This window comes from Pteropus medius, unplaced genomic scaffold (assembly GCF_902729225.1).
Source record: "Pteropus medius unplaced genomic scaffold, Ma_sr-lr_union100, whole genome shotgun sequence".
In the NCBI taxonomy this organism is placed as follows: domain Eukaryota; kingdom Metazoa; phylum Chordata; class Mammalia; order Chiroptera; family Pteropodidae; genus Pteropus; species Pteropus medius.
The window spans coordinates 43,140,614-43,157,267 of NW_024344378.1; the positions used below are offsets into that span (position 1 = coordinate 43,140,614).

At 33.9% G+C, this 16,654-nt stretch overlaps 1 protein-coding gene across 2 annotated transcripts in view; it reads right to left on the bottom strand.

The window, feature by feature from the left end:
- Nucleotides 1-1,652: 1,652 nt before the first annotated feature.
- The window catches only part of DNA2 (DNA replication helicase/nuclease 2), a 33,399-nt gene continuing 18,397 nt past the window's right edge, over nucleotides 1,653-16,654 (bottom strand). Inside the window, exons 11-21 of one of the 2 annotated variants that reach the window (XM_039871946.1) lie at nucleotides 14,214-14,330; nucleotides 14,026-14,135; nucleotides 13,635-13,744; nucleotides 12,778-13,002; nucleotides 7,088-7,281; nucleotides 6,909-6,998; nucleotides 6,621-6,825; nucleotides 5,677-5,766; nucleotides 4,836-5,018; nucleotides 3,333-3,479; nucleotides 1,653-2,722 (exon numbers count right to left, since the gene is read on the bottom strand). In XM_039871946.1, coding sequence (XP_039727880.1) covers nucleotides 2,717-2,722; nucleotides 3,333-3,479; nucleotides 4,836-5,018; nucleotides 5,677-5,766; nucleotides 6,621-6,825; nucleotides 6,909-6,998; nucleotides 7,088-7,281; nucleotides 12,778-13,002; nucleotides 13,635-13,744; nucleotides 14,026-14,135; nucleotides 14,214-14,330 — 1,477 coding nt within the window. In that variant the 3' untranslated portion in view covers nucleotides 1,653-2,716. Of the gene's footprint in view, nucleotides 2,725-3,332; nucleotides 3,480-4,835; nucleotides 5,019-5,676; nucleotides 5,767-6,620; nucleotides 6,826-6,908; nucleotides 6,999-7,087; nucleotides 7,282-12,777; nucleotides 13,003-13,634; nucleotides 13,745-14,025; nucleotides 14,136-14,213; nucleotides 14,331-16,654 lie in introns of both variants that reach the window. The other variant, XM_039871947.1, reaches the window with a different exon arrangement.

Here is a 16,654-nt window from a genome sequence, read left to right on the forward strand (position 1 = left end):
GTATTTCCAGGTCGTACATACATCCTGGTGCAAGGGAGTCTCTAGGTTACATAATTAAGAATAGAATTACTGGAAAATCAAGTATGCCTTTCTTTAAATTTGCTAGATATGCCAAACTGTTTTCAAAACTCTTCTCAGCAATATAGTCTCTGTAACTCCATGTCTATTCTAATGCTCAGAATTGTGAGAATTTTTCATTTTAGTCTCGTGGGTAGGTGATTGTATGGTGGGTTCATTTCATTTTTATATCTGATGACATTGAGCACTTTCCTCATGTTTACTATTTGGAGGTTCACTTTTGCAAAGAAACTGTTCAAGTCTTTAGCTTATTTTTCTATTGACTTTTTATTGGCTTGTATAAGTTACTCGATATTCTACATAATAGTTTGGTGTCAAGTATGTGTTGCCAGAACCTTCTGACTAATATTCTCTTTTTATGGAGATCTTTTATAAATAAATTTGTAATTTTCTTACAGTTGAATTTATGGTTTATGCTTTATTAAGAAATCCTCCCTACCCCAAGGTCATGAAAATGCTGAGTTACATAAGTTAGCCTTTTATATTTAGGCCTGCTTTTGCACCCAGAATTGATTTCAGTGACTGGCATGATAGGGTCAAATTTCATATTTTCTATATGTATAGTCGATCATCCCATACCCTTTCGCCATTGATCTTCCATGCTCATTCTCTTATCAATGAGCATATATGTGCAGGTCAGTTCCTAGGCCCAAATCTCCTTTGATTTTCAAAACCACCCAAGGAGAAAGGCATTATCTCCATTTTGCAGATGAAACTAACTTCAGAAAGGTTAAATGACTTACCCAAAGTCACAGAACTATTGAGAGCCAGAATTTGAATTAATACAAAACTAGGGTCCATTTTCATAATCTCAAACTCTGAGGTTTTTAGTGTTTCAAGGAGTCTAAAACTCCTAACAAGTCTAACCCCTTCTACTATCTTACTGTTAAACGTTGAAATACGACTAACTTGTTCATGAGGAGGAAAAGGAATCAGGATACAGCAAGAGGAAGGGGTCAGGAGGCAGGAACTCTGAACTGATTCAGGAATGGACTACACTGTCATCAAATCTTGGGTTTATACTGTAAGAAAGATCTTGTTTATTAGGCTAATGGTGCTTTTGATCTGTAACTGAACAAAGTGAGTGCCCAAAACATTCGTGATTGGTGGCCACTGCTGTCTTAGTCCTTGACATGAATATCATACTTAGACTATACTACTAGTTTTTTGAGTGTCAGGTCTAACTTCCAGCTAACCCCAAGCCTCTAATTCACAGCAGCTTATACACAATGACTCTTAACCCTTTCAAATAATTGAGTGGCTAGAATCGTGTAATCAAGGCAGGTTCATAAATGACAGGAAATATAGATACTCCTCAGGTTCTTCTTCCATAGGGCTTTACTTTACAGGACACACAAATTTGTGAAGAAGCAACCACTGACTAAACCAAAAAAAAGTCTTACTCATATTACTCCTGGCAACTGAAATTATCTTAGATTCCTTTCTGTTATATAACATCAGCACTCTGGTTTCAGCTTGAGAGCATTATCAATATTTCACTTGTCACTACTGGAAAAATGCTGGACAACCCTGAACTTAATTATTATTTGGTATTAATAATTGACACAGTAAGGTCTAACAGAAAACAATTTATTTAATAAAAACTTTAATAATTTTTAAGGTAGAAGCAACTGAGAAATGGGATTTTCCCCCTAGACGATAGATACAGAGGGTAAAATTGGTCACCATACACATAATTAAGTACTTCGAGGTAATTCTGTTTTACAAAACATCTTTATACAAAGAGGAAAAAAATGAGTAATGCCCAAAACAAAGGGGCATATAAACATAAATAGGTACGAACAAGGATATATGATATACCTTTTTGTCATCAATTCAGCAAACAAAATTTCTTCTCTAAAAAAGAGTAAGAATTATTCTTTTACATCAAAATCTACTCTAGAATACTGAAAATAACAAGTGGGAGAGCAAGAGAGAATTCGAAATTGGAAATAATCAATTTATAAGTATTAATTTAAAAGACTAGGTTTAAAGTGAAAACATATCTGATAACAGAAAGCAAAAGTCAGAGGGGAAAACCAGCAAAATGGCCTTTGGACCAGGGAACTCAAAATATAGAAAAGACTCACATCTATGTTTTTAGCACCACAAGATTATGTTTAAATAATAAAAACAAACCAATTTTATTTTCATTAATCTTGAAATTTTAAACTTAAAAAGTTTAAACCTCAGATCCAAAAGTTAATCCATCTTTAAAGCTAGTAAATATTTATCAAATTCTTTCTAGGTCACACTAAAACACATTTATAGGACCTATAAATTGAGACTTCAGTTTTGGGTATACCTGTACTGAAAAAAATAAATACTGTGTTAAATTTTGTATGGTGACAGAACTTTATGTTTAACAAGACCATGCCAAAAAATAAAAAATAAATAACTCCACAAAAAAACAAAAACCTAGAACTCTGAACAGAGTACATTTACATCATTTCATACTCTTGGGATAAAAGTTATCTCGACAGCCTAACCAGGCACTGATTTTACAGCATGTCCAAATTACAAATAACAGAAAATAGAGATCACTGCGTTAGTATGAAAAAAGCAAGAAAAAATGTTTTATCTTCTTTGAAAATCACCCAATATGTGACAAAGACTTTCATGTTCTCCTGATGGAAGATCAATAATATAAAATAAATTAAGGAAGATATATTTAACACAATATGGAATCACATAAAAACATTTATGACATTATTTAATATTTTATAATTTGGTTTACAGGACCGCTAAAATATTATTATTTTTATGACATTCTATGGATAATAATGTATTTAAGCAATAAGGTTTATATATAAATCTAACATCTTCATAAAAAATTTTAAGATGATCTATTTTTAATATAAATTGCAATATGACAAGGAACAACTCTCCATTTTTAAATATAACGCTTTGTCCTAAATTTAAAAAGGAAAGTTATATATTGCAGTGAGGAACCAGAAGGGATAACCAGTATTCCTACATATGTTCTAGGGAACATGTACTCTGTTCCCAGGGCAACCGATCAAGTTCCTTTTTTCTCCCTTTCTCACTTCACAAACTATCCTTCTCCATCACCTTCATTATTTCACTTTTTGCTTAAAATTACTTCCTGTGAATTGTTTTCTCTCTCCTTTATAGAACCAGACCTTTGAAATACGCCCATGCAATGAATACACAAGACACAGTTTTAAGTTATACAAGTACATAAAGTACTCACAATAGCACAAATATGACAATATATAAAACAAAAAGGATATTAATTTTTCTGAGTTTAGATGATAAAGTAGCTTCCCCAAAGGAGGATAGCAGTATAGGGAGGGCACACATCCCAGGAGAATAAGTTTATGTTTGGCTCTGGTTATAGCAACATTAAGACGTCGCCAATCTTTCAAGAGTTCGCCAAGCTGAAAGAAATATAATTTTCAATTATTTGAGTTTTCTTATATATTTGAGTTTGTACTGGCAAAGAATATAGTTTGTCTTCAACTTTTACTACTTTCAAAAACATATATTACAAAAAAGATTCATCAACACATTTAAAAATCCAGACAGTTGGAAAACTTGACCACAATGCCAATTTCAAATATTTTATCTTGGGTTAATATCCTAGTCACAATTTAAAATTATTAAATATATATAATAAAAATTAAAAAGTAGAGCTATCTTCACTCATTGTAGCATTGTTTGTAACAGTAATAAAAACAAAAAAAGACTCAGGGGAATAGTTAAATATATCATGACACGTATATACAAGAGAAAACTATGCACTGTAGGAACAGAATGAAATCTCTGTGTATTGACATGGAAAGATATCTAAGCTATTTTATCGAGTGGAAAATGCGAAGTCTAGAATAGTGTATATATTACCTTTTGTGTTAAAAAGGAGGGAACTATGAATACTGATTCATATCTCTTTGTATATGCATAGGAAACTCTAAAAGTTTATCCAAACAAACAAAAATGTAATTATCTGTGAGGATAAGAATAGTAGAAAAGAAATAGAGTAGAAGGGAGGCTTTTTACTGCATATATGTTTAAAACCATATGGAGGTATCACAATCAAGAAAAATGAATCAAGAAGTAAAAATGCAAAAAAACAAAACAAAACTTGGAATTATCTATAAATCTGAAAGTACATGTAAGGAAGACTTTATGTTTAAAATTCCCCAAAAGCAATAGCCAAGAGGTGGAAACAATCCAAATATCTGTTGATGAATGAACAGTTAAACAAAATATTCCTTTGCACATATATACATGCAAAGGAATATTATTTGCATATACCTCTACAAAAAGTAATGTTATTTGTATATACATTTGTATATACATGCAAAGGAATATTATTCAGCCTTTAAAAGGAAGGAAATTCTGGCACACGCATGCTACCACATGGATGAACCTTGAGGACATTATGCTAAGTGAAATAAGCAGGTAACAAAAGGACAAATACTGTATGATTCCACTTATTTAAGGTACCTAGGAGTCAAATTCATAGAGACAGAAAGCAGAATGGTGGTTGCCAGCAGCTGGAAGAAGGGGAAATTAGGGATTTGTTATTCATGGGTACACAGTTTCAGTTTTGCAAAATGAAAAAGTTCTGGAGATATATTGTGCAATATTGTGAATATACTTAACACTACTGAACTATACACTTAAAAAATAGTTAAGATGGTAAATTTTATGTTCTGTGGTTTTACCATAATTTTTTTTGAGAGGAAAAAAATTTGTCCCACACAAATAAGCAGAAAATACAATTAACTCACAGTTCCATCTTTATTACTTCTAACAAAAGATACTAGAATGATACTTTTGTCTCTTCCTTGGTATTTGTCTACTGTATTAACTTCAACCATCCCAACAGAAGAATGTGCCAATAAATCATTGATGATCTTTAATTGCTGCCTGTATGGTGCAATGATACCAATATCCAAGGGATTACATCCAGCCTAAACAGAAAAAGACACAATTTAAAATGAAAAATCTTCAAATTAGCCAACCAGTTTGCTTAGGGCCACTTTTGTTATTAAGCTTTACTAAATTTATTAAATTCAATGTTTACTATATAATGTGCCCAATTGATATTTATAACAGACATTCCTATTGCAAGGAGTAAATACAATTATTCAATTTGCTCTAAATCTACACCCACATTTTGTGAGATGAAATAAATTCTTCAGACAATTGTTCCCTTGATATTAGAGGTTTGTGGTGGTATAACGGTTTTCATGCCACTAGAACAGTGCTGTCATACAAAAAAAGTATGAAGAAATACAGTTCACTTTCTGCTATCCCTTACACTGAAGTTTCTAGCCCCCAATCATGCTGACTACAGCACCACATTGACACCATCAGAATTATCTGATATTACAAAAAGTTACCTTAAATGGAAACCCAAATTTTTACTGCCATTATAAAAATTATGTCTGAGACAAGTTTTCTCAAAATAAAACAAAAACAATCAGGCTTCAGTCCTCTTATCTTAATAAACTAGGGTTAATGCTAATCTTAAATTCCTTGAATTCTAACATTCTATTACTCTGCACTAATATTAATTCTATTACTCTGCTAATATTAATTAGCCCTTAAAATTAAATTCTAAATTACCTTAATAAAAATTGAGGTCAGGAAAACTATGAGTTTGGCTTCTGTTATATTGCTTACACCGCCCTTTTCAATTTGCTCTGGTGCTGGAACCTAAACAGGAAAATATGCATCCTGCTTGTAAAACAATCTCTAGAGTTAAGAATACTATCAGTACACAGGTAGTCATAAAGACTATACTACCAGTTGTAGGGACAGATGAAAAATATCTTCATCTTAAAAGTTGAAGATAAAAGAATTAACAAAAATGAACGAGATTCTTTACTTTTAGAAAGCCACCCAGAGGCAACCATCTTAAATATGCTATAATTCAGACTAAAATCTCTATGAAAGCCAACCGCAACTTGGGATTTACATACCTTACTTTGTTATCCCCCATTTTAAAGAGTCAAAAGCCAAAAAGAAAAAGAAAACAGACAAACAAAAAGAGTCAAAAGCCAGAAAAGGTAAGTAACTTGCCCGATGCCTCACAATAAGGAGCTAGGAATCAAACTTAGATCTGGCTCTAGTATCTGTGTTCTTTCTATTTCTTTGTTGCCTTTTATACAAATAATGCAACAGATAAAGTTCCCCAGACCCTACCATACCTGGTAAAACTCTCCAACGACTACTTTGCTCCTACATTATCCCTTAGTAACCTTGATTATTTTTAATACAACTTATTTGGAATCCTGATGCTAAGAAAGAGGGAACCCGAATAACAAAAATAGAGAATCTGAGAAGTCACTGGTGAGATAAATAATTGTAAATTATAACCAATAAATTGGAATTGTAGTGTATAAAAGCAGTTATTTGTGAGATCAGTATAAAAGCAGTAATTTGTGAGATCAGTTTAACAGAGTTAATTTCCCAGAGCCTGCCTGCCCCTCAGTGATAACCGAAGGGATTTAAATAGTAGGATGAAAGGAGAAAAAAAATTTTAAAAAGTTTGTTTGTTTGTTTTTTACCTTGTCTGTATTAAGAAAACAAACAGGATTGTTTGGCTCAAATACTCCAATCAGCCAAGGATTTTCAGAATAATCAGCATAAAATTCCAGTTCCAGCTTTACATCTTTAAAGTTAGGTAGGTTTATCACTGCATTGGCCACTTTGTCTGATCCACACTCCAGCTTTCCTCCATATGTCAGTTTATTACTTAAGGACATGATTTTACTAAGAAAATCACAAAAGTAATTTTAGTTTTGGTAGACAAAAAAAACATAAAAATCACTCACAGTTGATGCTGTTACAAATACCTGTTCATTCTGTACTGCACAGTTAATTGTATAACGGCATTTTTATTCTGCTCCAGCCTCTTGAATAAGCTTTCACTCATGCCAAGGGCTCTGTCAACACAAATTCAGGCTTATCAGTGTACTGTAACTGTTGCTTAAAAAGAATCTAGTTTAAAATTAAAACTTCAGTGTCTGCTTACCTTGCTTCCTGGTTTAGCACCAGAGGAGGAAGCTGCTGATGATCCCCGACCAGCACAAATCTCCGTGAAAAAAAAAGTGGCCCTAAGCAAACTGGTTGGCTAATTTGAGAGGCTTCATCCACAATACAAAAATCAAAAACTTTACGAGAAAATATTGGATGGTTTATTCCCATACATGTAGTTGCGACTATAAGCTAAAAACAAATAAAATAGATAGTTATTTAACATTTCCAAGAAACATAACTTGTTCTTCCCTGCTTTGAAATTAAAAGATCAAAAGTTTTTTTCCCCCAATAACAGGAATTCCCTGATATCATTTAATTCTGAAACATTTATAGCATGCAAAAAATTTCTTTTTTTAGTACAAGTTGAAAAAAAAAATCAAGTAAAATTTCCAGACACTTTTAACAATGCTCAAATTTGGATCGTTCCAAATAGAAATCTGAAACATTCAGGAGGCAGAAAGTTAATAAAATTTTTCTTTAAATGTCAAGTAGAACTTCACTTCTGGGAAGATGGAGTACTTTTTCTTACTTCTCCCACAGAGTACATCTAAAAACTCTGGCCATTATATATGACTTACGAAAGAAATATGAAAGGTGGAGAGAAGGCTGGCAAACTAGGGACCCTGGGACTCAAGGAACAGCATAATAGTTTGTTCCCTGAGTTTTCTTTTTGCATCATATATCCCAGATTTGGAAGCTAGCAAGCCAAGAACACCAATGAGTACAGACCTATAAAAGTTCCAACAAAAGCCAAAAGAACAAGAAAGAGAAAGCCTAGTAGGCCGAAAGAATCACTTTACTCTAGCCAAACACCATAGAAAAAACTGTGACCTCCCATAACCGATGCCAGCAGAGGCAGAACGGGGAAACTACACTGCAACTGTCCCAAAGCTATAATAAGGCTCCCCAATACCCTACCAGGGTAGTGTTAGAGAAGGCCAAGTAGGGGGCCAGGACTTTCATCCTTGCTGACTGGTAATAAGCCCCCACCCACAATGCCAGTGGAAACTGCTTGGGGAGTTTCCAGCAGTAATGAGGAGCCAACACCTGGTATGTTAAAAGAGGCCGAATAGGAAATCAAGACTTCAAGTCCTACCTGCTAGTAATGAGGTGGCATACCTACTCTTGCTCTACTGGAGTAGTGTCAAAGGAAGGCAGCTAGAACAGAAGTTTTAAGTAACATAGTACAAAAATGCTCAGGTTTCATCAAAAATCACTCATTATACACAGAAACAAGAAAATCTCAAACTAAATGAAAAAAGACAAGAGATGCCAACACCAAGTTTACAGTGATGTTAGAATTATATGACAAAGATTTTAAAGCAGCATGATAAAAATGTTTCAGTGAACAATTACGAACACAGCTGAATCAAATGAAAACATAGAAAGTCTCGACAAAATAGAAAGTCTCAGCAAAGATAAAAGAACCAAATGGAAATATCAGAACTGAAAATACGATAACCAAAATTTTTTAAAAACACAGAATAGGCTCAACAATGGGACAGAGAGAATCAGTGAACAGAGACATAGAAAAGTAGAAATTATTGAGGGTGGGGCTAGGTAAAAAAGAGGAAGGAATTAAGAAGTACAAATTGGCAGTTACAAAATAGTCCTGGGGATGTAAAGTAGATCATAGGGAATATAGTCAATAATATTGTGATAACTGTGTATGGTACCAGGGGGAACGCTTCATAAGTTATATAAATATCTAATCACTATGTTGTACACCTGAAATTAATATACTATTGAATGTCAACTGCAATTGAAATTTTTTTAATTTCAAAAAAATAGAAATTATAGCCTAAGAAAAAGAGAGAAAATACTGAAAAAAACAATAAACAAGCCTCATGGACCCGTAAAACATAACAAAAGATCTAACATTTGTGTCCTCACAGTCCTAGAAGAGGGAGGAAAGTACTAGAAGAAATAATGGTTAAAAATGTCCCAAGTTTGGAAAGAGACACTAAGCTGAGGAAAAAAATCTACTACAAGACACATTATAATTAAAATTCTAAAAACTAAAGAAAAGAAAAAAAATACAGACAGTAGTCTGAAAAAAACATTACTTTGTTATAGGAGAAAAACATTCTAATTTAAATGTCAGCATATTTCTCATCAGAAACCATAGAAGGCAGAAGGAAGCGGCAGAAGATTTTTCTAGAACTAAAAGATAAGATTAGCCCAGAATCCTGTAACTAACAAAACTATCCTTCAGGAAGGAAGGGGAAATTGAGATACTCTCAAACTGAAGAAAAAAGTAAGAGATTTTTTGCCAGCTGACCTACCACCCTAAAAGGGTGGCTAAAGGAAGTTCTCTAAACAGAGAGGAAACGGTGAAAGATGGAAACTCAGAATATTGGAAGGGAAAAAAAACATAGTAAGCAAAACTATGGATAAATACAAAATCCTTTCCATCTCCTCCAAATTATGTTTGATGGTTGAAGCAAAAATTATATCAGTCTGATATAGTGCTAAATGTATATAGAAGAAATATTTAAGGCAAGGGCAATTATAAACGGGAAGATAAAGAGATATAAATGAAAGTAAGGTTTCTTCCCTTATACTAGTAAAACGACGACACCAATAGACTGTAAGTTATGTATATGTAATGTAATAACTAGAGCAACCACTAAAAAATATATTCAACATGATGCACCAAAACACTATAGACAAATCAAAACAGAATTTTAAAAATGTTCAAGTAATCCATAAGGCAGGAAAAAAATCAGAGCAACAACAACAAAAAAACCCCAGAAAACAAAAAATGACAGACTTAGGCCCTAACATACATCAATAAGTGTGATAAATGTAAATGATCTATATGCCATGTACATTTTAAAAGATAGAGATTAAAGAAAACAAGTAAAAACAAATAACAAACAAAAAACAGAGACCAGCATAGTAGATAAAAAACATGACCCAGCTATAGAATTTCTACAAGGAAGTCACTTGAAATTTAATGACATAGGCATGCTGAAAGTGAAAGGATAGAGTCCCATATCAATTGATTTTCATTTGTTGAATGATTCTGGCATCATGGCAATAAATCCCACCACCTGTTCATGGTATATAAACTTTTTAATATGCTGCTGAATTTCGTCAGTGAGTATAGTGTTGAGAATTTTTCCACTCAAATATACCCAATGGATTTTTTAACACAGGTGAAAAAGCAATTCAGTAGAGGAATGAAAGGTTTTTTCAAGAAGTGGTGCCATAGCAACTAGACATTAATAGGTGAAAAAATGAACCTTGAACTAAATCTGACACCTTATTCAAAAATAAACTGGTCACAGACTTAAATGTAAAACATGAAAGTGTAAAACTTTTAGGAAAAAAAAATAGGAAAAACTTTCAGCATCTAGAGCTAGACAGAGTTCTTAGACTTGGCACTAAAGCAGAATGCTTAAAAGTAAAAATATTACATACTGCTCTTCATCAAAATTAAAACCTTTTCTGCCACGAAAGACCCTGTGATAACAATGAAAAACAAGCTACACAGTGAGAAAATATACACAGATTACATTTCCAATAAAGGACTAATATCTAGAATATATAAAGAACTCTCAAAACTCAGCAGTAAAAAAATTAAACAATCCAAACGGGCAACAGATATTAAGAGACATTTCTCTGGAGAGGCTATACAGATGGCAAACAAGCACATGAAAACACCATTAACCATTAGGGAAATGCAAATTAAAATCACAAAAGAGATATCACTATACACCTATCAGAATGTCCAAAATGAAAAATAGTAACACCATCAAATGCTGACAAGGATCATTCATACATTGCTGGTGGGAACTTTAAATGTTACAGCTTCTTTGTAAAACAGTTTGGTAGATTAAAAAAAAAAAGAAAAGAAAACGCTAAACATGTAACTACCAAATGACCCAGAAATTTCACGCCAGAGAAATGAAGGCTTACATTCACAAAAAATCCTTTACGTGAATGTCTTTAGCAGCTTTAATAATAGCCAAAAACTAGAAACAATCCAAATGTTTTTCAATGAGTGAATGGTTAAACAAACTGTGATACAGCCATACAATTGAATGATACTCACCAACAAAGAGGAACAAACTGTTGATAATGCAACAATCTGAATCTCCAGAGCATTAAGTAAAAAACACTAATCCCAAAAGGTTACATACTGTTCAATCCCATTTATATATTCTTAAAATGACTATATTGTAGAAATGGAGAACAGGTAAGTGGTTATCAGGGGTGAGATAGGAAAGAAGTGGGTGTAATTAATTATAAAAGTGTAACAGGAGTGATCCTTGTGGTAATGGAACTAACTATTCTGTGTCTAGACTCCTTCAGTGTCAATATCCTCGTTGTGATATGTTATTATAGTTTTGCAAAATGTTACCAACGGGCAAAGGGTATACACCATCTCTCTGTATTATTTCTTATAACTGCATGTGAATCTATAATTATTTCAAAATAAAAAGTATAATTTTTTTAAAAGTCAACTAAACATATGTCTTAGCCACTTCAAAATTTTTCAGTATTTGGCATAGATATTAGACAAAGGAGTTGAAGGAACAGTCTATAAAATCTAATTTATTTTAGATGATTTTTTTAAAGACAAAAATATCAGTTAAGACCTCCCAATAAAAACATATAGACATTAAATAATAAAATGTAAATTAAGTTCTATATCAAAGCCTAGAAATATCCATCACAAGACTGTTCAAACGCCTCTGCTTGTAATTCAAACTCACTAAAAAATCCTGATTAACAGTTTTGTAGGTATGATACTGTAATATAACAAGAAATATATATTTGGTCTTCCTCTTTGTTCTTGGCAGAGCTCCTAAGCCCCTTGGAATTTCCTGAGTGGTAAGAGTGAGAGGAATATCTTTTGCTATTCATAATAAGCATCCTTTTCAACCAAACCAGAGTTTACAGCAGTGAGGAGACTGAGAAAGGCAGCTGGAACCATGTGAGGAACCATGTGATTAGAAGATTAGAACTTTCAGCTCCACCTATCCCTCTAGTTCCAATAAGGGGAAAGGGGCTGAGCTAATCACCAATAGCCAATTATGAATCATGCCTACATGATGAAATCTCCATAAAAAACCCTAAACAAATGGGTCTGGAGAGCTTACGGGTTGGTAAACACATAGCACTAGGACAGCAGCTCACCTAGCGCAGGCAAAGAAGTTCCATGTGCCTTTCCCCATACTTTACTCTATGCTTCTCTTCCATTTGGCTGTTTCTGTATTGTTTCTTATATAACATAACCAGTAATAGTAAGTAAAGCACTTTCTTGAGTTCTGTGAGCCATTCAGCAAATTACCAAACCCAAGGAAAGGGTCATGGGAACCATCATTTATAGCTGGTTGTTCAGAAGCACAGACTTGAATTGAGAACTGAAGTAGGGGGCAGCATTGTGAACCCCTAACCTGTGGGCTCTGCACCAATTCCAGGTAGGTAGTATCAGAAGTGTTTTGAGTCTTCCTTTACCAGGATATTTCCTTTACTGGGATCCCTGAATAATCAACCAAAACCTCATTTCGGTTCAGAAGCAAAGAGCAAACAATAAATTAGTAAACTGTGGTTTATATGAATTAATCACATGCAAATTTGGTCAATGCAACTGAATTTCCCAGAGTGCCATTTCTCCCCTCATTTTGGCTACAGAAATTACTGTCAGCATTATTATACCATACTTGTACTTACTTGACTACTGTAAAGTTCTTCTAAAAGAGCTAAAGATTTAATGGACTTTGATCTGCAAATTTCCTCCTCTGTAAATTTCTGGATATCTGGATGTACGTTCTGAGTATGACCCAAGCGCAAAAATCCTATTTTAAATTTTGCTAACTTCAAAAGAATATTGTCAACAGCAGAGTGTGTATAACTGGTCAACAAAACACTAAAACCACAGGCATAGAGAATTCTTACCTAGTAATGAATAAGAGAAAGGAAAACAGCATTAGTTTTAATTCTAGACAACTTTTAACATGCTTATACTTTTGTAAAAGAATTAGAAAACTTTATACAAAGCATATCTAAGAGCTGAGCCAAGTATACTGTATTTTAAATTATAATGCCAAAATGTTTTATGAAAACATGGCATTATCACATTATTAATGTTAATATTATTAGTGACGATAAAATTGAGTACATATGAATTTTGATGAGAGCCTGGCACACAGTATCAATATTTGCTGCCATCATTATGATTATTCTAAGGCTGCTCAGAAATTTACTAATAGAAAAAAATCCAAGAAAAATCTATTTCGACCAAAATTTTAAAAAATTTATCATTTTTTAAAGAGAAAGAAAACATCATGATACATATACCACCAACGGAAAGAGATGCTACACAATCTAAAATGGTAGAAATCTGCAATATGATTACAACTATTTGTGATTTAGCTTTTATATTTCTCATGTCATTCTAGAAAGTTAATTTGAAATGAAGACATTTTGATCGAAAATTCAGCCCTTTTGATATCAAACATAACATTCTCTGAACTAAGGAGAAACTGATTTAAATATTTACTTTCTAAGCAAAAGAATAATAACCTTACAAGAGTGCATATTGTAGTTGTCTTGCCTGTTCCAGGCATACCCACGATGAGTGTGTAGTCTTTCGAAAGAAGTACCTTTTTCATTGCTTGCCTCTGAGGCTTATTCAAACCTGCATTTAAATTTTAAAATAACAACAACAAAAAAAAGAGTTGAATTTCAATGAGCAAATTACAAGAAAAGTAATTTCTATTCAAGTCTTCTTCAACCCATCTTTTCAAAGAAAATATGGTGAAGTTAAAGGATATATGTAAACTACTTCCAAAGAGATTTAGTCTAAAAACTGTAACTGTGTATTAATTATGAAAACACTAGACTATAATATAGATTAAATAATAAATAGAACCAGGAAAAATAAATGAAAGCAGACATGCTATGCTGATTATAGCATACCTTTTAGAATGCAGGCAACTGCATCCTTTGCATCGTGTGGAAGAACAGAACTGAGGTAAGAGATGAACTGAGGTTCACGGAAGTCAATGATTAAATCTCGAAGTTTTTGGCTGAAAAGAAAAAAAATGTTTTAAGTAATATTCCTTAGGAAAGTGGGGTAAAATTCAGATTCATTTACTGTTACAAACCTGGTATTAGTATTTTTCATCAATTTAGAAAGATTTCCTAATGGAGTATCTATACCACAATTTTTTTCTTCCTGGTCCACTCTGAACAAAGTTGATTCTGGGAGCACTGACAAGTTCCTAAAACAGCAGAACAGATGTACATGGATGTTTTTCATTTAACATAGTCAGTTAGTCTGTATAAGAAATATGTTGCTAAAAGAGTAAATGGGTCAGAATAACTGTTAAAATGGGTATCAGCCCCTAATTCATACTTGCAATCAAAGACAGCACAAGACCCTGGACTGATGGGAAAAGGAAGAAGGGGAGGGTACAAGGCACCAAGGTCAAAGAAGTTAATATTTAGGAACCTATATTTGCTGACAATTCACTTGGCCTTGAAATCTAACCTGGGCTCACCACTCACAGAAGGATCCTGGGCATAAGGCTCCTTCCTCCTCCAACCAGGAATGCAGGTCTCTTTCCTGATGCCTTCTACCACTCCTCTAGCAGCTCCTAAAGCCTTGGGGTCCCTTGGGGTTCCCTCCCTGGTCCTCAGTACTGCTCTTTCTTGTCATTTTCCCTTGGTGTCCCTTAGGGTCCCCTCCCTGGTCCTCAGTACTCTTGTCATTTTCCCTTTGGTCTCATGCCTTCATATGGCTATAAATTCCAAGTATATATCTTCAGGCCTAACCTTACATTCATTCCTCACCCAAGGTTCAGGTTTGGATATCCAGCAGGCAGCAAGATCTTCCGAGTTGGTCGAAAACAGGGCTATGAAAGCTCAGTATATTCAAACCTGAACAACTCTTCATTTCTGCTGAACCTGATCCTCCTTCTGTGGTCCTCAGTTAACAGTACTTGCAGCCGCACTGCTGCCTTGATCCTTCTCTCACCCTCAACTTCTTCCCAACCCGCATATCCAATCAGTCTCCAAATGCCAGCCAGTTTTACTGTCTACATACTTCTCAAAGTCATTGCAACCTCTCTGCCAAACCGACTCGGCCCTCAATCACCTTTAGCCTGGGCCACAACAACAGTTTCCTGGTTTCTCTGTTCTCAGTTCTACCTTCATTAGTTAACTCTACTCTCCACAGCGTATCCACAGAAAAAAAGCCTATCTGATTACTATCATTCTTCTGTTTTAAACTCTTTAATACATTTGAATGAAGTCAAAACTTCTTAATGTGGTATATAAGACCTTCTATAACCTGATCTCTCAAATCATTCCCTTATCTTTTACATACCAGAAATAATTACTTGTACTTTCTTGCATGCTCCACTTCAACTATATCACACCATCATGCCTTTACGCACCATGTCCTTTCTTCCTGGTACACTCTTCTCACCTTGCTTCACCAAGCTAACTTATTCATCCACAGGATAAAGATCCAGAACGATCGTTCAAAAAGCCTTCCCTGACCCTCCTATTCTAGTGTTAAATCCCATCAATTGGAACATTTGTCATATTAGACTAAAAATATGTTTATACATTTTTCTACCCACAAGACTATAACCCAAGGATTTGCAATGCACATGGTAGTCCCTAAATAAACACTGCAAGGGACTACAGAGAATCCTAATACACAACACAAATATTGTTGCTCATACTCCCATATGAAAATCAGCCTAGAGTTAGTTAGGGCTTAACTAGGATTACTGATTGGTAGAGAACATGCCTCGTCATTTCCATTAGTTACCCAGAAGTCACTGTATCCCAGTTGTTCATTTCCGTCCATTAAGAAATGGTGATGCCTGCCTGCACTTAAATGCAAGGAAGCCTGAGAATACAGGAAGAAGGGAATATGGATATTGGTGAACATGGGTATTAGTCTCTACCACAAAATTTCATAGCAACTATTCTACTATTTAAATTTTTCTTTAAACCAACCCATTTTGTTTTGCGATAAATATACTAGCACAATTATAAATGGAAAAAAACATTTCCATAAAAAAATAAATCAATAAAGGAGAAAGAAATGGTGAGTGCCCAGAGTACTAAGATGGAGAAATAAGCTTTAAGTTAACACAGAGTATCTACCCTGCCTGCTATACACATGGTTGTGAGAATTAGATAAGACTATGCCCACAGCGCTATGGAATGTGATATACTAAACAAAAGTTTAGCAGTTTGAAAGTTCCTCAAAACGTTAAACACTAAATCAGCATATGACTCAGCAATTCCACTATGAGATGTCTATACAGGGAGATAAAAATATGTTCACATAAAAATGGTATGTGAATATTTATAGCAACACTAGCCATAATGCCCCTAAAGTGGAAACAACTCAAATATTTATCAGCTGGTGAATGAACAAAATGTGGTCTATCCACATACCAGAATATTCAGCCACAAAAGGAAATGACGTACTAATAAATGCTGAAACATGGATGAACCTCATAAACACTAAGCTAATGAAAAGCAACCAGACAGAAAAGGTCACATACTATATGGTTCTATTTAT